The sequence below is a fragment of the Grus americana genome, chromosome 1 (assembly GCF_028858705.1).
Source record: "Grus americana isolate bGruAme1 chromosome 1, bGruAme1.mat, whole genome shotgun sequence".
Lineage (NCBI taxonomy): Eukaryota > Metazoa > Chordata > Aves > Gruiformes > Gruidae > Grus > Grus americana.
In genome coordinates this window covers 13,898,162-13,919,409 of record NC_072852.1, presented here as the reverse complement: position 1 = coordinate 13,919,409, position 21,248 = coordinate 13,898,162, and the positions used below count along the sequence as shown (strand labels likewise).

Here is a 21,248-nt window from a genome sequence, read left to right as displayed (position 1 = left end):
AAAAGCAGCAGTACGTTAGTGTGCTTCCCCAAATTTCTCTAAATCACGTGCCAAGTGCAGAATGACTGGTTTGTAGAATAAGGAAATTACAGGAACACTTCCTTCAAATGTGTTTTTCTTCTTACTAAGTTGTGAAAGGTCAGCTGTTGCTAAACGCCAGCATTCTGTGTGAAAGAGAACTATCACCAGCCCAGAGCAGAGCTGCTGTTCGTCTCCATGCACGCCTTCTCTTCAGTCAGGCCAATGCAGAGACAGCCAGAAGTGCCTAAGTTCAGTCATGTCTTATGTGAACAGAAGTCCTTAATGGACTATAGATGTTTGTATGAGCTTTCTACTTCTAGACTCAAGAACTTGATGGCATCTTCAGTATCCCATCTCGAACATGTGGAAATGCCTACTTACAGCCACTACAGCCTTTTACACCGCAGAAGTGGTAACTATTGTATGCTTCACAGAAAGGCCATGTTTGCTCCTTCCACAAGAGTGAAAGCAACTTGCTTAGAATAGGTTTTATTCACCTTTTAGCAAACCTGAGTCAAACCAAATCTGTCTCAGAGTTGGCAGCTGAAACCAAACTCCAAAGGTTGACTTTTACTGTGCCTCGTTTCCCTCTCCCTTAATGCAAGTAAACAACATCTACTTTGATGATGTTATCACAGAAGTGAAAACTGTAAGTGCAAAACACCTCGTTATCTATATTGAGGTATGGTGTTTTGAACTCAAACATCTGGTTGAGATCTGAGAAAGATACCACAGGGTTGGTGCATCATCTTTGAATAGCTTCCAGATGTGTTGCTCAGTGTAATTTTTTCCCACCTGTATGAATTACAAATTTGCAATTACGGACAGGCAACATATGCCTGCCTGGTTAGCCTGCTCTGTTTATTTCTTACTTATAACCGCAAAGAATTTTTAAGTGAAGTTAGTCAGTGTGAGGTCAATGCAACCTTTTGCCTTATGAGTTACATCACACAAATAGTTGTAGTGGGATTGTTCAGATATATTTTAATCAGAAAGTAGTTTCTAATGTGTCTTCCTTCACAGACTTCATTTTAAAATCTGACTGAATAAACTAATTTTCCCATAATGTACAAGAAAAAATAATACATAACTGTTTGTGGTGTTAGTTTTGACTTTCTAGAGCCTAAGGAGGAAAAATCTAACTTTAATAGCTAAAAGCAAAAACTATGATATCAAATCTACACAGATGTGAAATATTGAACCTATTAAAATCAGTGGTAAATCTATTTTTTTCTGCAGTAAGGAAAATCTTCTGTGAATTTAGAATGTGACATCTTTGCATAGTCACTCGTGATTATTTTTTAATGATGGATTAGTTGCTGAAAAACATAACCCTTATAAATTCAGTACTTACACTGGGCTTTGTGAAGTTTAGTGTTTATAGTTAAATTCTTAAAAGAAAAATTTTAGAAACTTGGATATGTTGCTGAGGAGCTCTACTCAACAAAGAACTCTTGGACTAGCTATTGTTACAACACAGAAATTTAATTTCTTAATGTGTGTAACTACTTCAAATAGATTATCTGCAGTTTACTTTTTTCACATTTTTTGTTTGCATCAGTGTGCTTGGTTTATTTTTACAGGCAGAAGCCATCCCTAAAAGTAACGGAGTATTATTAGAAAGACGACGAGAACTGCAGAAGGAAATTGAAAAGACCAAGAGAAGTTTAGCTGAACAGGTGCTGAGTTCTGCTTTCTCGTTCTTTTTTGCTGTAAAAGTTGGGTTTCAATCATGAGAATAAAGGGGCTGTTTGAAGAAAAAATGATGGGAGTTTCTAGATGCAGTTTTCTGGTGAGAAAACATGTGATACTATTTGTTCCATTTTAAAGACCATTTGTTTTTGTGATATTTAAAAAACATTTTTTGATGTTACTACTGGTCATATATTGGAAGGCAAAAGGAAATGGACTTTCTGGGTTAAGTCTTTCTGAATATCACTAGCTACAATACAGCTAGAAATATGATGGGTATGAATTTCCTTTGGATATGGCACAGTCTCTTGTTGAAACAAGGACAATTCAGCATTTGTACAGTATAATTTTTCATCTTCATGGTTTTGCCATTTGTGGATGTCTGTCTATACTCAGCACAGCCATATATAGTGTGGAAATGCAGATGTCTCAATTATGAGAGTATTAGTACTTGCCACTATATAAATGACTTTATAATAAGCAATATATTTCAGACATACCTTTTTCTTAAGATCATACCTCTTTATCTTCTTACCCTTATATCCATTTTCTTTTTATGCTGTCTTTGAATTTGTTAGCATTATCAGGTGGGATTCAGCTTGTGTTTGAATACATATGCGTTTGGTATCTACATGTCACTATCTGTGTATGGAATACGTATATAATTTGTCACGATAGTCAATAACAATCTAGTCATATAGTCAGTGGAGCCTAGAAAGTCATCCATTCACCTCCTCCTAAAGAGGTTAGCCAATGCTGGGGAGAGCAAATAGCTCTTTAGAGTTCACTGACTGTATTGACTGAATCTCCAACAATTCTAGGCATCTAGATACTTTGTTCTCTTTTAAATGTCTAAATTTGGTCTCTTAATGTGAAAGCTCAGTGTCTTCCATTGTGTAGTGTCTTCCATGGACATGTCAAGACCTGACAGTAAGGTTATTTAAACATTGTATGGCCATAAGGAACCATTCTGCCCAATGGGCAATATAGCTGAAAGATATGCAAGACTGAGGAACAGAAATGCTTCTAGGTGATAAAAAATGTTGACATGTTCATATAGGGCTTGCGCATGGTGTTTCAGCTGGTATTTTAAAGCAATATTTTTTTAAAATCCATGTAGTCTGTATAGATGTTTACTTTGCAGATAAACCCAAAGTATTTCCAGCTTTGAGTTTACCAACACTGATGCATCAATGCGTAAGGAATTGAATTTAATTTTCTTTAGGAAATGATATCAGAAATGGATGCCCGCATGTTAGAAGAATGTATTGCTGAAGAAGGCCGGCTTTTCAAAGAGCAGGAAAAATGCAGAGATGAGTTATCCAGACTTGCACATCTGACTTGGCTCAAAGTTGAAGAGAAGGAACATAAATCTAGGGATGTTCAGAAAGCCCAGGTAAAAAATTATCTTATGTAATTGGAAGACTCTTCTAAAGTAAAAGCAATTATATGGAGAAATTAAACTACTTAGTGAGGAGAGCTTATGGACTCTCATTCCCCACTTTACTTTGAAGTTCCATCACAACACAGGAAGCTCACAATACTGTGGGGTTCTTTGCAATTTATGGTGCAGTGCAATAGTATATTAAAATATCATGCCACAATTGAAACAAGGTATTTAAAAGGACATTTTCTTTCAAGCCTATGGAATAAACAGGCAGAAAAGCAGATAGCCTCAACTGAGATTCTTGGAAGTACAACTATGTATTTTATTTTGCAAATATGTGGACATTAAAAGATAAACAGAACTGCTACTCATTCCAAGGAGAGGCAGCAGTTTTTATTTTCCTGACACATTTCCAGGTGTAAATTGTTATATGAATGTGAAGAAAGATGTAAAGAAAACTTTTCCTATGGTCACAGAAACTAGGAAGAGTCATCAGGTTTGCTACGTGCAGTTTGCTTGCATTATAATATCATATATTTGCTGTGATGTTGCACAGTTTATACTAACTGCCAGGTTTGTATATGGGAACAAACTATTTATGCTTCCACAATGTACATCTGTATTCAAATAAATTAGATAAGCTACCTTTCTAGCCCTTCGGGAATCTCTGACTGTCTATAAAAATAGAGCAATCAATCATGTCAGGCTTTGCACCTTCAATAAAAATCGGTCCATAAACAGATCAAAAAGATAAACAATACAAAGTAATGAAGGCACACGCGTGCCCAGAGTTGCAACCCAACACCCACCAGGTTTTTTTAATGCCAGTCTTCTCCTCCTGATACCAGTGGGAGGTGAGAAAAGGCCTGTCCACTGACGGTTAATGACACAGGCTACTGAAGACTGAATGCAACTGAAATCAAAAGGTCCAGAGCTGTAACAAAATGTAAATGTACGTGATTGCTTAAAAGCCAGAAAAGAGAAAAAAATAAATTTTATTTGTAAAGATACAATTTCAGTGGTGTATATGCCAAATAATTATAGTGATGGAACTAAGAGACTGCTTAATAGAAACAGTAGAACTCCAGATACAAAGGACCAAGCATTTTAAGATGCAGCATCAAATTATCTACATTAATAACAGTTGCTGTAAGCTTAATATATGTAGAAAAACTGTGTTCTTTAATGTTGTTACAATAAAAGGATTTCATTATAATTAGCATAAGTTCTTAGAATAATCTAAGAATAACCTAGGTCCCTTCCAACCCAAACCATTCTATGATTCTATGATTCTATGAATTTCGCCTCGCTGTCTTTTCCTTGTCTAAGAGGAATAGCTGTTCTGAGTCTTTTCTTTGAAGACATTTCTTTGATATATCTAAAGTGCTCACTGAATTCTATTTAAATTTCAGATACAACTCCAAAATACTATTAAAGAAATAAAAAAAAAGGATCTTGAAATAAGAGAGTATAAAAAGAGGAAAAGAGAAATCCAAAAACGGTAAGAAAAATAATAAGAATACATTAGCTAAAAAATGTCTTTTAAAGCCATTTTTATCCAAGGAATGTATGCATAAAATTCTAATAATTATTTCTTTCACACTTGTCATTTCTTCAGACTCCAAGGATTTGCTAAAATGTATGATGTTATCCAAAATGAAAGGAATAAATGTATGAATTTGGTGCATGCTGCTCAGCAGAAAGCAAGTGAAATGAAAAACCGGATAAAATCACTAGGAAATGAAATAGAAAATTTAAGGAATACTGTTATAACCAAGGAAAGGTGAGTTTTAAGTAAGCTGTGGATCATAATTATAGAAATAAAAGATTAGGAAGAATCTTAAGAGATAATCTAGTCCAACTTCAACTATGGCTATATCATCCTTGACAGTTATTATCCTGATTTTTAAAACCTGTTTCAAAGACAGACATTTAGCAACACCCTTACATAATATCTTCCAATTTCTTATCACTCTTAACAATGCACAATTAGCTTGGGCATCGCTGCATGGCACGAAGCATTTTTGAAGTTTGTCTGACTACTCTCTCACTTTACTGTCCTTTGAAGGGATAAATTGTCATTGCATTTCCTTTGTGTCACAGGTCCTGAGCCTCTAGCATCTGAATTATCATGCTGCTTCATTCAATATAAATGACACTCTTGTACTTTCTTATCCTTAGACAAAAAGAGGTCCAATACATATGTGATTCCGCAACAGACTGGTGTATGGTACTACTAAATGAGTCACTAGCTAGTAATGTGGCTGTCTAATTATTAAATTAGAACAAACTGGATTTCTTGGTTCAAACTCAAAATGAAGTTTATTGGATAACGTTTATTTCAGATCAAGCAAAACATGGTTTCAGTTTCCAGGCAATCCTAGTCAAAATGAAAGGTTACATTCACAACAAAGAGGATGAGGTGGAACACAGGGTGCATTTGACTAGTTTTTCTTAGACCATTATTTAGTGGAGATGTCCTTTTGCCATCTTTTTGTCATCCTAGTGATGATATTGAGCTTGGCGCGATACAGACAGAATGACAATGTCTCTGAAATGGGTAGTTGGGAAAGTAGGAAGCTAGCGAATAGTTAACTGTGTAGGCAAACAGCACAGCCAAAACTGAGTGGTTTAAAAATAATTCGATTTTCCCAAAACTTTGTTTTTCAGTGCCAAAAAATTGCACAACCAGGCCTAAGAATGCATTCAGGATACATTCACTCAAAGTATAGAGGGACTGTTTATGAGGGAGTGTAGTGACAGGACAAGGGGTAATGGGTTTAAGCTGAAGGAGGGTCAATTTAGATTAGATGCTAGAAAGAAATTCTTGACTGTGAGGGTGGTGAGGCACTGGAACAGGTTGCCCAGAGAGGTTGTGGAGGCCCCATCCCTGGAAGTGTTCAAGGCCAGGTTGGATGGGGCTTTGGGCAACGTGGTCTAGTGGAGGGTGTCCCTGCCCATGGCAGGGGGGGTGGAACTAAATGGTCTTTGAGGTCCCTTCCAACCCAAACCATTCTATAATTCTATAATTCTATGATTCTATGATATTGTGAATCTCTGAGTAGCTTGGTTTCAAAGTCATGCTGGAGGTAGCTAGAAAAGAAGTGGAACTTCAGTGATTTAAGTGATCTTGTCAAGATGCACAAGCTGGCATTTTGTGCTAAAATTTTTGAGGCCTTCCCAATCAGTTACTGGTGAAAGGAGGGGAGGAAAGGGCTGCAACAGTTATATATTGGCTAGATATCAGAAATATCTAATTATTGTAGATGATCCTACTCCAGTAAAAATCCAAGAGGCATTTTGATCTCTGCAAACCTAGATTTAAAACTAGCAAGAGGTACTCTTCTCTTACCTATGGAAAATATTTTTAATCCCAGTACTAGACTTTAGTATTATAGTATCACTGACTTAATTGCAACCTACACAATTTGGAGGACACACAGATCGTCAGTCCAAATAAGAGAAAGATTTTTCAGAAAATACTTAATAACACATTGCATTTCTGCAATATTGTCATGCTTTCAGCCTGAAACTTGCTTTACAGAAGTTTAATTCAATTCAGTAATACTCTGTGGAACTGGACAGTTTACAGACATGGGGAAAATGAACCAGAAAGAAGCTCACTGGTTTGTACAGAGTAATTCAGCAATGTAATGATGGAGCCCATGAGGGGAGGCACGATATTTCTTCTGCAGTTCTGTATTTTAACAGGAGACTATGCTGCTTCTTTCGCTACCTCTTTTGTATGTTGACATGAATATCTCCCCAGTATAGATAAAGCAGTGATACTTGATCAAGAAGTGATACTTACCACAGATCAAATGCAGTAACTCTGAGTTCCATGTCGTGAGCAAATGAATGATATGTGTGGCAACAAGAATTTGCATTAAGTGAGGGACTATCATCTAGTGGCCAGCAAGGTCACTGGAAATAATGAGTTGTGTTCTTAATTTTCATGGTTCTATAACATGATCTTGTCACTAACCTTTTGTTGTGTTGTTTTTTTTTTTCTCATCTGTCAAGCAGGGAAACTGATAATTTTCTTCCTTGTGTGAATGCTGTGATGAATTGTTTTGTAAACAATAAACTTGGAGACCTTTGAATCACAACCACAAAATTATTTAAATATCTCTCTTTAAATAGAAGGGAAGGAGTTCTACACATTATTTGCATCACAGTTTATGCTTCTGCTCTTGAACTTTATTTCTTACAGCCCCTTGGGCTAGCCAGTGGAGAAGAAAAGAGCTGCAATGTAATGCTCCATTTATAGCATTTTTCTTGGGCCATAATCCAGTTCTTTTCAAGCTGGAAAGAGCTTGCAAAGAGAAGCTGTTCTCAGAGAGTCTTTCTACTTCTTGTAATGCTTCTGTGAAGCAGAGTGACGTAGAAGATCCTTTGTGTATTTGAGGAATTAGTTTAAGCTCTGCTTTTAATTGTTGAAATTGCTTTCAAATTGAAGGACTAAAAACTTTCCTGCTTTTCTGATATGTTAAAGAAAATTGCAGAAACAACATCTGAAGAATACAAATAATGTAGCAATTACAGAAAGTCTCAAAAGTGATTATTGCAGAATTGTACAAATCATGCATGAGATGAAAGAAAAGAAAAAGCAACGGTGTCTGGATCTTGAGAAGCTTACCAGCGTGGTCACCCATGTTGAAGAGGAAATTGAGCAGCTACGCAAAAAATATGAAAGAGCTATTCAGCAACAAAATGAGAGGTATACATGAAAATTTGATGTAAAGTAGTGTATAATTTTTACATTAATGAATCAACAATATTTTATGATCGCTCCTAGTTAGGAATACTAAAAGGCTGCCTCACTACAGTGTTTCACTAAGCAGTCTGCCTCACTGCAATGTCAATGCTGCTTTGCATTACACAGATGTTGTTTCTCCGTTGGTGAACATGTTCATTCTTCAGAATTATTTAAAAAATATGGTGGCTTGGCTACTGAATGCCTTGACAGCTTGTAGCCTCCTGCTCTGTTTGTGCTTTGTGTGCAGAGAAGATATAAAGGTATATAAGGTATAAAAATGCAGAAGATGCAAAGCTCCCTGATCTTGTTAATCCATTTTTAAATGAATGCTGTGGAAGGCCAGAAGAGCTTTTAAAATTATATGAGAGACTAGAGTAACTTTTGCCATTGTTTGTTCTCTGATTTTTCACATTGTAATTATATTGTTGCCTATTTAAAATGTTGTCATGATATTAAAATATTATTTGTGAAACCTTTGTACGTTTTCCCAGATTATTACTAACTTTCAAGGTTGCCAGTTATGTTCTTGAATGGAATACACTGAATATGAGTCATGTTTTTCTTTAATTTTACCTTTTCATTTTGGGCTTATTGCAGCGGTCTTCTACTAAGAAATCGAGAAGAAGAACTATGCATTTTATATGAAAAAATAAACATGCAAGAAATGCTGTGTAGAAATGGAGATATTGAGATGCAAATTATGGATGAAAAGATCGGTTTTCTGAAGCTGAAGATAGCTGAGAAAAAAAGACAGATTAAATTGTGTTTCAAAGCCCTCCCAGTGAAGAATGCCCTGGATGCACATCTGGTGGTACTTCAGATACAGGTTGGTGGGAAAGAAAACCTTTTTGTTGTTGGTGTTTGTATTATTCTGTATTTTAAAACTTAAGGTAATTTCATAGAAAAAAAACGTCATGATGTACAAAGTTTATTAAAACACAAAGTTCATTAATACACGTGCCTAGCAAAACACTGATGCATGTTTTCAACTTCAGATATGTGAGTTTCTATGCTTATGTGTAACTGGCTGATGCACTTCATTCATAGAATCATAGAATGGTTTGGGTGGGAAGGGACCTCAAAGATCATCTAGTTCCAACCCCCCTGCCATGGGCAGGGACACCCTCCACTAGACCACGTTGCCCAAAGCCCCATCCAACCTGGCCCTAAACACTTCCAGGGAGGGGGCATCCACAGCTTCTCTGGGCAACCTGCTCCAGTGCCTCACCACCCTCACAGTAAAGAATTTCTTCCTAATATCTAATCTAAATTGACCCTCCTTCAGCTTAAACCCATTACCCCTTGTCCTGTCACTACACTCCCTCATAAACAGTCCCTCTCCAGCTTTCCTTGTTATGCACATGCCAAACACTTCCTGGGTATGGAATCTCAGCACACCCTCCCCATAGCCTGAAATGTCAGTATGACTAAGCTGGAGAATGGGAGTCATGGGGAAAAAATGGGAATGTAGATAAAATTTGTTAAAACTGTATTGATGGGGGTAGGTGGAGGGGTGGGAGATATACTTAGCTCTTCACATTTCTAAAATAATAACTCAATTCACACTTGACCCTGAGCCTACTCTGGAAACTCTGCTGCCTACAATGATATAATCCACATATATTTTCTTCAACACAAAACCAGTGTAAGTTTTAGTTCTAGTTACAACATGACATTAAACAACTAACTGCAGTGTTTGGGACATTCTTTCCTTGCTTTCTGAAATGGCTCATTTACTTTTGACCTTATCTCCAGATGGTAATTTTTTCCATACATACTCCGTTAGTGCCTGCACAAAATCATAAATTAGGGTGTATCATTGCCTTTCGTAATTGCATCGATGGGAGCTGTGACTCAGTGTTAAATAGTGCTTGCCCTGATCTGTTACTTCTGGTCTTTTCAAGAAACTGTATTCTGCTAAAAGAATACAATGTTGTACAATACCTTATGCAAATTGTACCCCAAAGAACTTCACAGTGCCATTGCAAATTTAAATGATGAAGAGAGGGAGTATGAAAAAAAGGTGATAGACTAAAGAAAAAAAAAAAGATACTTTTTCAGGTAAGATTTAGAATGAGACTGAGAGTCACTGAGATAAATACAGTAACAAAATGCAAATGATACTTGTGAACTGAGAGAGTCAATCGTGAAACTTTGATTTTTCTGTTCTGCATTTCAAGTCAGAGATTTTCCACTGAACAATGGCAAATAACCAGTTATCAGCTTTTTAAATGCGATGAGGTACTGTGGTTACTGAATATTACAAGTTCATACCGGCTCTTAACCCAGCCATCTCTTTATGCTCAGCCATTCAATGCATTAATACTTTTCCTCCTGCTGCCAACAGCCATTATGTCTAGTGAGAAATCATTTGGTTTATCTCCATGATTTAACTAAAAGCCACAAGCCCAAATCTGAATTCTGTTGTTGGTTGCCAAATTCAGATTGCTAATTCCAGTTTGGGTCCGTGTTGAAATCTGACTCGGCATGTGTTCAGTTATGAAGTGAAAGGATCTTAGGGAAATGATCATTTGCACAGGACTTTGACTTGATGTGTTGAATACAGATCTAAATCACTTGTCTTATCTATGAAAGCAACCTCTGAAGCCAAGCTGAAATCTGAAGAGGTGGTAACAGGAGCTCCTTTCGGACTACTATTTGTCTATCTTTCAATTTAGATAATCATAAAAGCTCAGAGAGACCATCAGTCCACCACGGGACTATGAAACCCTGATTTCTATCAAAGGCCCTTAGACCTCCTATAATGCAGACTGTAAATCTCATTTCTGAGTTCTCCTTTCAGTTTTTATTTCTCCATTCTGTTGTGACCTTGTGTAGGAGCCAGCGTGCCTAACTTTAACATCGTGTTAGGACCCCACAGAACAAATTATCCAGATAAGTGCATGAGGTCTCTTCATTAATGGAAGGAGTTGGGTGTCTTTGTCTCCAGAGGGAGATCCTGATAACCTTAGTCAGGAAGCACAATATTCCTCTTGGAGGTCTTTATTCTCAAGGCGCCTACCTCTCCCCATTGATTGTATAGGAAACTCTGAGTCATTTAAGAATGCTTCAAAAGGCATCTACGACTGAAATACAGTTTAGACCATCTGAATTAGGCAGGCTAAATCCTGTACCTGTACCTCTTAAATTTTCTTCTTCCCTTTTCCTACCCTTCCTGTCTCATTAAGTCTCGGGTATTTTCCAGACTTTGTCATCTTATTTTTATATGTGCCCTATTTTTTCCCTCTCCTGCATTTCCCAGCCTTCCCATTACCCCAGAACTTCTTCCTTGTTCTCACTCCACAGGTGAATTAAATGAGCTAGTATTGAATGCTGAATGATTTTCCAACAACAGATACACATCATCGGTAATACTTCAAATATATCGAGAGAGATCTGAAAGGAAAATGAGATTCAGTCTTACAAAACTGAAAAGATTTCAGTATTAGTTGTTTGTATTTGAGATATTTTGACTCTTTTAGAGACACTGTTTGAATCTAAAAGTCTCATGTATTCTCACCAGATGTTTTAATCAGCACTAAATTAGCTCTTCTGAGGTGTGATATCTATTTCTGTTAGAGATGCACCTCTTGGAATGGATGAATGAGCACATTGTATTCAATGGGCTGCAGAAACTGGGTCCCTGTCTCAGTGGCTGTGGTACCCATTGGGAAGGGGCAAAGCACAGGTCAGGGCTGTGTGCCATTCAGCAAGAACAAAAATTTCACCTGAGTCTCTGATATTCCACATGAGCTGCTTAATCGTCAAACTGATGTGTGTTCTATTTGTACACTTTTCATCAGAAGCTGCATATTTCCACAAAAGTGAATAGGTTTTAGCTAATAAAATAGTGTTGTCTTAAGCAACACCAGAGCTCTTCTAAGCAAGTGCTAGTAATGTGGACTAGGTATTTTTGTTGTTGCTGTCATTGTAAAACATTAAACCCAGAAATATTTACAGGTACTTCCTTTATCTGACACAAAAAATACCTGGTGAGATTCTAAGGTGGTTTTCCTGGGGCATAAAACTGTGTAAGTTTTAATTGGGACTGCACATCAAGGGACTGTTCCCGCTGACTGAAATGACCCATGAAAACTAATCTGCCTTCATGCATCAATGAGAAATACTTAGCATTAATCATTAATTAGTCCAACACGTAGACCTGCTGAGCTGTCAAGATGCTGTAGATGGGACTTTCATGCCTCAGAGTTCATCTACGGAGTTCATTTGAGGCATTTAGCATCAACATTTGTCCAAGGTTTTAATACAACCCCATGAAAATCTCCAGACTACATCATCACCATCACAGAAAAATGGGGCTAGTAGAGAGGTAAAGAGTTTATCTAGGCAATCCTGCTCCAACTCCAGCATCGGACTGCCTGTCATTCCTAAGTGCGAAGCTGTGCTTTCACACGACCACTGGGAAACTCCAGTTTGCCTGGCAAGCTATCCCAGTCCTTCCTTAAGAGTGAAAGATTTTCTTAACCTTTAGCCTGGATCTTTCTTGCCTCAGTGTAAGAATATTGACTTGTGTTCTGCCCACCAGGGACATGACAAACGGTTCATTCTCTTCCTCCCTGCAACATTTCATGTTACTGGAAGAAAGTTAATCATGTTCTTCTCCCATCCTTCTGCTAGGTTACACAACCCTGGTTTTTCCATCAGCCCTTACAGATCTTTCTCAGGTTGTTCTTTTTTTCCTTTTTTTTTTTTTTTTTAAATTTTGGGCAGCTGGGTCTTTGGGTGTTTTGAGGTGCAGTGCCTCATATCAGTGGCTGGGAGTGAAAGGATTCATTCAGGCATCTTGCAGGTTACGTTCCTGCTCATGTGTCCAGGTACAGCGGTAGCCTTTCTTGCAACATGACATATTGATAAATGTATGTAACAATCAGACCCTTTTAAAAGAAAGGGTATCTAATCAGTTGACCTTGATTCTGTATTTGTACAGGTAAATTTTCCTGCATACATGTAGCACCTTGCATTTGTTATTTAACATTATCTCTTTCGTTCAGAGACAATTTTGAATTTGAATCTTCTCCTCCAAAAAGTATTTGCAGTCTCTCTGAGCTTAACCTCATTCTACTGATGTAGTACTTACCTTATATTTTCATCAAGAACCCATTTCCTTAGCTTGTTTATGACAATGTCATATGACACAATATCAAAGTTATGTAAAAATCAAGATGTATGATACCTATTTGTCATCCACACACCTGTTACATTATCACAGTAGGAAATTGGTCTGGTTTGGCATGACTCAACACACCTGAGTTGACTGTTATTCCTACCCTTTGTCTTTTCTAGCTGCCTACAAAGAAAGCTTAATGATCTGTTCCAGATTTATTCTTCAGAAAGTGAATATAAGTTATCTGTAGTTCCATAGCTCCTTTTTCCACTGTTTTTAAAAACAGGTATGATCTTTGCCCTTTTCTAGTGCTCTGCGTACCTCACCTACTTTCTTTAAGATTTCCAAAATAAACACCAGATCTCCACTTTTTCAGATCAGTCCCTTTATCTAGGTATGTGCGTTCCCTCTCGTCTGTTCATCCTTCAACAATTCCTTCTGATTCATTACAATCAAACTTAGGAAAGCCTCTCTTGTAGAGCCTTTTCCTATCCACTGCATCAAATCCACTCCAAAAAAGAAAGGATTTTTTGTTTGTTTTAAGACTTAGAATCTCTTAGAACTCAGAGAAAACCTTGTCCAAGGAAAACACTACAAATTAGGAGAAAATAAAGATGCCTGTAGTCACATCACTTAAGCAGACACAGAATAGCGTGGCTATCTCTAAATGTGCTTTGTTTTCCATACTTTTGTTTTCCATCACTTTTTGTGATACTTTTGGATTAGCCTGCATCTAATCACTCCCACTTCATATTGCATTTAGGAGTAAGCCTAGTATTTAAGTTTAACATGAAATTTTCAACAGATTTTTTTTCTGGTTTGGACAGCGTTTTGGGTGCAACAGTCCTTCTTCTCTAAACTAACTATTCAATCCTGCAAAATTTTACGCAGTGAGCCGTCCCTAATCTCATTAAGGTACCACTGCCTCCAACAAGGTGTTTTCAGCTGAGTTAGTAGTTGAGAAATTTGGCCCCAGATATGAAACGTCAGTGGAAGCATTCCTGCATCCTGTTCTTTGTGCTAGTCCTGCTCTCACATTCTTCCGCTCTGTGTATTAATTGGGCTTGAGTTTTAGTTGTTTATAATTAAAATAAATAAATCTTTCAGTATCCCTGAAACTAGTTATGCATTGAATGGCATTCATTTTAAACCAAATCATGATTTGAAAATGTTCCTTACAGTAATTTAAGGTTTTTACTTTGCCTGCTCTTAGACAAAGTGTGAAAGAAAGAGCTGTGTGATGCTTTTTTACCAGAAAAAGAACTATTTAAGACAAGTGTTTGGTAAGGTTCCATATCACCTGAGCTGATCTGTCCCTTTTCCCTTTTCCAGTTAAACATGACTTGTTAACTTCCAGTGAACACCCCCCATCCTGGTAGCAACATCTAAACATTTACTTTGTCTTTTTGCTGACTGTTCATAACTTTAAGAACCAGTGACCCCTTCTTTGCTTAGTAATATCATCACCTGCAATTCATGGTTAGCATTTACAGCTGCTTACTTGGGTCATGTTATGTTAGAGCTAATAGATCAAGGTGGGAGTGACAATGTGCTGACAGATGGCCAGGTGCGTATCGAGGCACAAAACCCCACCACTGTCAGTCCTGCAAGTCCAAGCAGGAAAAAATGGTCCAGTCACTCCTTCCATGAGTATTTGTGTGAAACATGGATGTCCACCTAGCCTCTTCTGGGAGGGGATATTCCATGGGAAGATCGCATGTTGGAAAGGTCAGGGAACACCTGCCTCTCTGGGTCCCGGGAGTACCGCATGGCTCAGTGTCACCACTGAGTCACTTCAGGACATGTGCCTGGGAACTTTGACGTAGAAAACTTGGATGCCTGCAGGGACGAGACCTTTAGCACTAACCAGCAGGGAAGCGGGACTTTCAGGTTTAACTTGCAACCAAACTGTCGGGCACTTGTTTCCTTCCTGCATCTCTAAGTGGATCCTGTGGGTCAAAGAGAAGATTGTAGGGAATAAAGGAAGACCCTCCACCCCAAACATTTGGTGTATTCCTGAGGATAAAAGATGTAGCCAGAGGATGAAGCAGCAGGTGGGACCCAATTTCTGGCAGGCAGCAGGGTTTGCTTCCATCCTGCAACTGTCACACCATTGTCTCCTTAAAAAAAAAAAAAAAAAAAAAGGCTCATAATCCTTTGTATTAACCCCCCTCCCCTCCCCCAGCACAAGGAAGTCTTGTCTGTTAGTGTTGAGAAAGTCTGTGGGGACGTGCTTAAACCGTGAGGAGCCCTGGGCCCACTGCTGCCCCCGCACAGCCGCCTCTGCCCCAGCAGGTGCCAGCTTGGCCAGGCTGTAGAGTCCTGGGGAGGGGAAGGAAGCGGGCACCAGTGGGGTTCCCACCCTTCCCACTGCTCCTCTCCCTCCTCAGGACAGGGCTGTAGCTGTGGCGGGTCTCAGCTTGCTGCCCTGCCCCAGCGACCATGGTCCATCCCCCCCGGCCCGCTGACAGCAGCTCTGGGGGTGGCCCGGAGCCCAACATGCTATGGCCCAGAGGACATGATTTGGGACAAACCATCTGCGGGTTTTCATCCAGGCCACCAGCAGCAGAAGGTATCACTCCCTGGGACAGCCTCTTTCTGACTTCCCAAACACATTCAGAAGGTGAAAATCATCTTCCAGTCTGGGGTTTTTGTGGTGATACCTGGTAGGTCAGAGAAAAAGCCTCTCCTGTGTGGCTGAAATATTTACACACTATTTTAGGTGGTTGTAGTGCACATGGAGAAGGAGTCAAAGGAACAAGTGTTCAAGACATTTAAACCATTAAAAAGATGAAGCTAATTTATATTTGTGCATTATAGGGAAGACCTGTGATGCAATCTACTGTTTTTTCAAACTCCCATTCATTAGCAACAGGACAGCAGCAAGACGTGCATCTACCTCTGTTTTCATAGGGAAATGTTTCCCATCGTTTGGCCAGTATCGCTTTGCTCAGTCCTGCACCACCCAGGCATCCCAAACGTCTCCCAGCAAAGCTGGAGCCATGCTGCTGAGCCCAGGAGTTGGCAGTGCCGCCATCCACCGGTACACCCAGGCTGCTTTACTGCGGTTCTCCTGGCATAAACTGGGATCACTGAGACCTTCCACCTCTGCTCATGCAGTAACAGCAGGGCTTTTGGCTTCTTGTCTGAAAAAAATAACTGTTGTGGCTTTTTGTTTGCTAGTATTCCAAGTGCAAGGACAGGATTAAACAGATGGAGGCAATCTTTGCTGATCCCGTGACTGAGACTAGAAAGCGAGACTTGGGAGGGAAGGACCCATTTCCACCTGAGCTGCTAAAAAAGATTGAGCAGGTAACATCACTTCTCATGTCACAAGCTCTCACACTGACTGACCTCTTTTAGAAAAGGCAAATAGTACCTTTTTTTTTTTTTTTAAATAAACTTCTTTTTGTAAGAGGAATTAAAATAATTATGATTGGCTAACAGGAACTCCAGCCCAGCATCTGCTTTCCAGGAAAACTGGACGTCAGATGTTTTGAGTTCTTCCAGCAGAGGCTGGAGAGCAAGAGCAAACACGGGCTCTGTGTAGCGCACCTGGCTCCGCAGCACCCTGTGCCAGCCTGTCCGTTCGCACCGCGGCACGTCCGTGCAGACCCTCCCACTTCACTGAGGCTTCAAAGGCACAGGAAAGGTGGCAGAAGGAAACAAATGCAGAATGAACTGCTACCAAAGCAAATTGTCACTTCTGCAACCGGCCTTCAGCTGTTCCACCCCTGTGCATGGGCTGTGAGCAGGAGGCAGACCCACACCGCTCTTCTCAAAGTCTGCACACGGGACACAGGATCGAACACCCGCTCAGGCTTTGGCTTTACTTTGTTCCCGTGCCGGACAGGGAGCCCAGAACAGACCTTCGGGGAGCGGCAGCCGGGCCAGCCGAGCAGCTGCCCATCCGACCGCTGCGCTGCCAGCTGCCTCAAAATGAAGGATTAGGTCCAAAATTAAAGCTGGTTTCAGGGCACATCCTGTATGTGAGAAGGTAAAGGAATGGAACGAGCAACCGTGGCATTTTCTTAGATATTTGTGCCTGTCCCATTTATAGGGGCATAAAACTCCCCCCACTGTGTTTAGTGTTGGGGGGATTCACAGGGGGCTGTGAAGGTATTCGGGTAACGGCAAGCTCTGAGCAGCACATGGTGGAAGTGCTCCTTTTGAAATCCCATTTGTAATGATTTACCACCACCGCTTCCCAGTGTCTGCCTGAATTACCTGAGCTTTTTGCTTTACTTTCACATATTCCTTGGCAGGAGGGAGCTCTGCACGGCCAAGCAGGCTATGACACAGCCCGCTATTATCACCCCGCACAGTGAAAAGCCAGGGTTTTGGAGTCGTGAGATAAATGTAAATGTTCTCTTTCACTCTCATGCTTTTAAAGTCCTTTTAGTTGTATGGTATTCCCTTTTTTTAATCTTTGGAGCCTATACTTTACTTTTTTTTTTAGCAGCAGGGAGGAAAAAGGTATTATTTCAAGCCAGAGCTGAAACCTTCTCATTACGGCATGACTCAAGGAACCAGAAGTTTAAAAAAAAGAAAAAAAATAATCACTGGAGAAAAAAATCATTGCTTTCAAGAAAAATCACAGCAAGGCAGTAACACTGCTGGTGTAACCCTTGCCCCCAAAGGGCCTGGTCTGACAGGGAAGAACTGTACGACTGACAATATCCAACTGAACCAACTTTGGCTGGTACTTGGCAGAGAGGTTGAAAAAATTGAGAAAACTGATGGTGAAGTGATTATTTATGGCTGTTACCGGTATTATTTCAGCAGCTCTCAAAGCAATCACAGAAACACCTTGTGTTGCACCTTCCGCCGTCGGTTAGCTACACCCTGTGTACTCTTCTCGCTGCAGCTAGAGGTGGAGCTGGTGCAGAAGGAGGAGAAGCTGCTGGAGACAGATTTTCTCTACAAGCATGTTTCCCGGCTGACGGACAGAATCCGGGCCAGGGCAGAGGACGGGAAGCAGGACACGCTGCTGCTAGCGAAAAGGGTAAGAAGGGCATTGTGCACTCGGCCGGCCTAGGCAGAATGAAATAATATCCGGGCAAGAGGTAAGATGACTCACTTGCAAATTACAAAACTAGTGACTGGAAATATTGATTGGCAAGTCGTATGTTAGGCTTCAGAAATTATAGACATTTAGTAGTAACACTAACATAGATATGGCAAGAGCATTAGGTGAGCGTGCTTTCTTTTTGAAAGAAAGTTGCATCATGAGCAGTACCTTTCACCAAATTACAGGACTAGGTATTTCTCAGGTCAAGTGCTTAGAAACTTGGGAGAATCCTCCTTTTGCCTGAACAGCCCTTCCATGACAAACACATTATGGATAAAAAGAAATAGGGAAAAGGTAAGTTCTATATCCCTCCAACACAGAAAAAGATAAACTCAATATCTGGCTTCAAGTTTCTTTCTTATTTAGGTATGGAGAACACAGGAAAGAAATACCATTTTCAATACAGTTACTTTTACATAATTATAGTTATTTCCTTTTAACTGCCAGTAATATTGTTTGGGGAAGAGCAAAAATCCTCTCACCCCCACATCCTTAATGAAAAAGCTCCAAATAAAGCAGAGCTGAGTGAAAGACAGGGGAGAGATGGAAAAAAAAAAGCTAAAAGCAAAGTAATTCATGTAAAACAGGGCCAGGGTTGATTTTTTTTTTTTCTTAGGTGTTAGGTTTGGCCCTTGGAAAGGCTTAACACAAAATACATCTTTATAGTAAATCTTTAATTTTCCACAGACAGAGAAATGACATGGCTACTATTTGGGTTTGTGAAATCATGGCCGTGGGCTAATAAACTACTGTAAAAATGGCAGCCTGCCAAAAGCTACATCCATGTGCTCTGATCTCCCCATTCCCTATTAGTCACTTAAAACAGAGTATTTGAGTTCTGTCAGGTTTTTTTGTTTAAAGCATGCCCAGACTCAAGGATTCCTGTCCCATTCCTTTTCTGCTCATCCCCCTGCCAAGGATAACTTCCCAACCCGCAGCCCCGCTGTGTCCACATTATCACTCAATTATCTTGTAAGGATCAGGCTTATGACACCTTTATCACTGTTAATTGTGCACAAGGGCAAGTGGAGTCTGCCTTTGAGGGCAGCAGGAGTTTTGCTATTCAGCTGAAAAAGGCAGGAGATAAATAGAAATTTGCTTTTCTGTACCCTGTATTGGAATAAATGTGACTTTTTATGCAAGTTTCTGTAGTTCCAAGTGCACAGAGAGACACAGGGCCTGTTTCATTAAGTCATTTTCAAGTATGGAACTTTTTTTAAAACAGAGTGGTTGGACTTGTTTTCGCATACTTGATACTTACCCAAGTGTCGTGCCCATGAGTGAGCTGCTAAAGGAAAGCCCTAACTAAACTGCCATTGTTACTTGCTCCAGACAAACGAACTGCAGAAGAAGATAAGGGACAGAACCCAGAAGATCATGGCTGTTGTCGCGGAGTTATCCATGAAGCAAGCGCTTGCCATTAAACTCCAGCAGGAAATGAGAGAAAAAGAACAATTTTTGATGACTGTTTCATCGAGGATAGAGCAAGGCCTTCCCCCTCCCAAAGAAACAGAAAATGAGTGGTTGAAAATATTAGATAACGAGAAGATGCAAAAAGCAGCAGCTGAAGCCAGAGCTAAAGTAAGTTTTTGCCACACGTTGCAGTTAGATCTGCAGTCCCATCTTTTCACTGCTCAAGCTTGTCTTTCTGAAAGAGCTGTGCTAGCTCACTGATAGCTGATCCCTGCCACACGCAGAGCTCTGGGAGTCAGTGGGGATGATGACGGTGCGAAGACATGTGGTGACGTGGGACGTTGTGGGTTTGTGGAGCTTTAACTGCAGTCTGGCACAGCGCCTAGAACTGGGCAGCGGATCCTGAGGAGAGAACACATTACACTAAAAGGAAGACACACCTTCAATTATTAAAGTAATTTGCGTGACCATGTTTTTGAATGATGGGTGTGAGAGCCACCACTGAGGTATCGCTTTCCAGTTGGTTTCAAGGTAAAGCTGCAAAAGGTGGGGTGTGGGGTTCAGGAAAAATAAGTTTAGTGTCTTCCGCATACCAGATGCGGTGAACATCACATCAGAAGCAGCAAGAAATCAGATTGCTGGGCGAGACACCGAGGGCAGGCAGGGCAGCTTAGCGAGCAGTGCTTCCAATTCCACCCTGCCGGATGCTACGCCATGCCTCCTTCGCTGGCACCATTGGTGGTCCCTGCGCAGAGAGCTCCCAGAGCAGAGAAAGGTGTATAAAAATGAGATGCATGTACTGAGGGAACTCTTGCTGCTGGGAAGTGAGCTTTGCTATAGGAGTGCTTTAGTCAATCACCCCAAGGGAATCTGAAAGGCACACAAAGCTGGGAGAGGAACACATTGTGCACACACCTAAAGAACTTGAAGTCACACAGAACAGCTGCAGTAAAACTGGTTTAGAGTAAGAAACTTCTCTGTCATTAACACTTCTCCTCAGGCTATGACTCAGTTTCCTTTCAGTGCTGTGGATACAAGGTCACTGCAGTAACTGTACTCAGGAAAAGCTGTTGTCACCATAAATACAGCTGCAGTTGCAAGCAGCAGAACAATTACCCCCTTGCTGAGATGTTCTGTGTACACTTACTAAAACTTTTAAAAGTTCATCTAATCTGTTTTCTTCATAAATAGCAGAAGCATTACAGGCTCAAACTGTATTCTGTTTAAAAGGACAAACTCACACCTACGTGGTCAGTTAACTCCTGCTTTCCTTTAAGACCCATCTGGGTTTCCTGGTTTGATAAGGATTAGTCCAACGGTGCTTCCTTTGTTAGACATTCTGTACATTGGCTGGGAGAGTACTGGAGTTTTAAAGCATGTACTCCCTAAGTGATCAAAGGGTGTTTCTTTCACAGCGTGCTGCTGAAGAGGAACAAGCCGCAGTGCCCGGCTCTGTCCACACGACAGCCGAACAACGCCCAACCGCCTACGTCCCAGACGATGAATACAGTCTCCCATTGCCACGGCCCTACGGCGCTCTGGCCCCTTTCAAACCAAGTGAACCTGGTTCAAATATGAGACATTTCAGAAAACCTATTGTAAAGCCAATTGAAGTCTGAACCTAATGCAGGAGAGGCCACTACCAGCTGCTGAATCTCAGGGTCAACAGTGTTTGCACTACATTGAAGGAACGTTTGTTAGCGTTTAGCCAAATTCCATATTCAAGAAGGAGTAGCTGTTAATGCCAGCTACCTAGTCAGAGATCCAAGTTCCCTTCTCC

General features: G+C 40.2%; 1 protein-coding gene across 5 annotated transcripts in view; it reads left to right on the top strand.

The window, feature by feature from the left end:
- CCDC146 (coiled-coil domain containing 146) overlaps positions 1 to 21,194 on the top strand; it is an 84,073-nt gene extending 62,879 nt beyond the window's left edge. For 4 of the 5 annotated variants that reach the window (XM_054817486.1, XM_054817525.1, XM_054817507.1 and 1 more), the window contains 10 exons: positions 1,605 to 1,700; positions 2,939 to 3,109; positions 4,513 to 4,601; positions 4,719 to 4,883; positions 7,596 to 7,820; positions 8,457 to 8,685; positions 16,168 to 16,296; positions 17,852 to 17,989; positions 19,388 to 19,636; positions 20,884 to 21,194. In XM_054817486.1, coding sequence (XP_054673461.1) covers positions 1,605 to 1,700; positions 2,939 to 3,109; positions 4,513 to 4,601; positions 4,719 to 4,883; positions 7,596 to 7,820; positions 8,457 to 8,685; positions 16,168 to 16,296; positions 17,852 to 17,989; positions 19,388 to 19,636; positions 20,884 to 21,087 — 1,695 coding nt within the window. In that variant the 3' untranslated portion in view covers positions 21,088 to 21,194. The remainder of the gene's footprint in view (positions 1 to 1,604; positions 1,701 to 2,938; positions 3,110 to 4,512; positions 4,602 to 4,718; positions 4,884 to 7,595; positions 7,821 to 8,456; positions 8,686 to 16,167; positions 16,297 to 17,851; positions 17,990 to 19,387; positions 19,637 to 20,883) is intronic. The other variant, XM_054817496.1, reaches the window with a different exon arrangement.
- Positions 21,195 to 21,248: the final 54 nt, after the last annotated feature.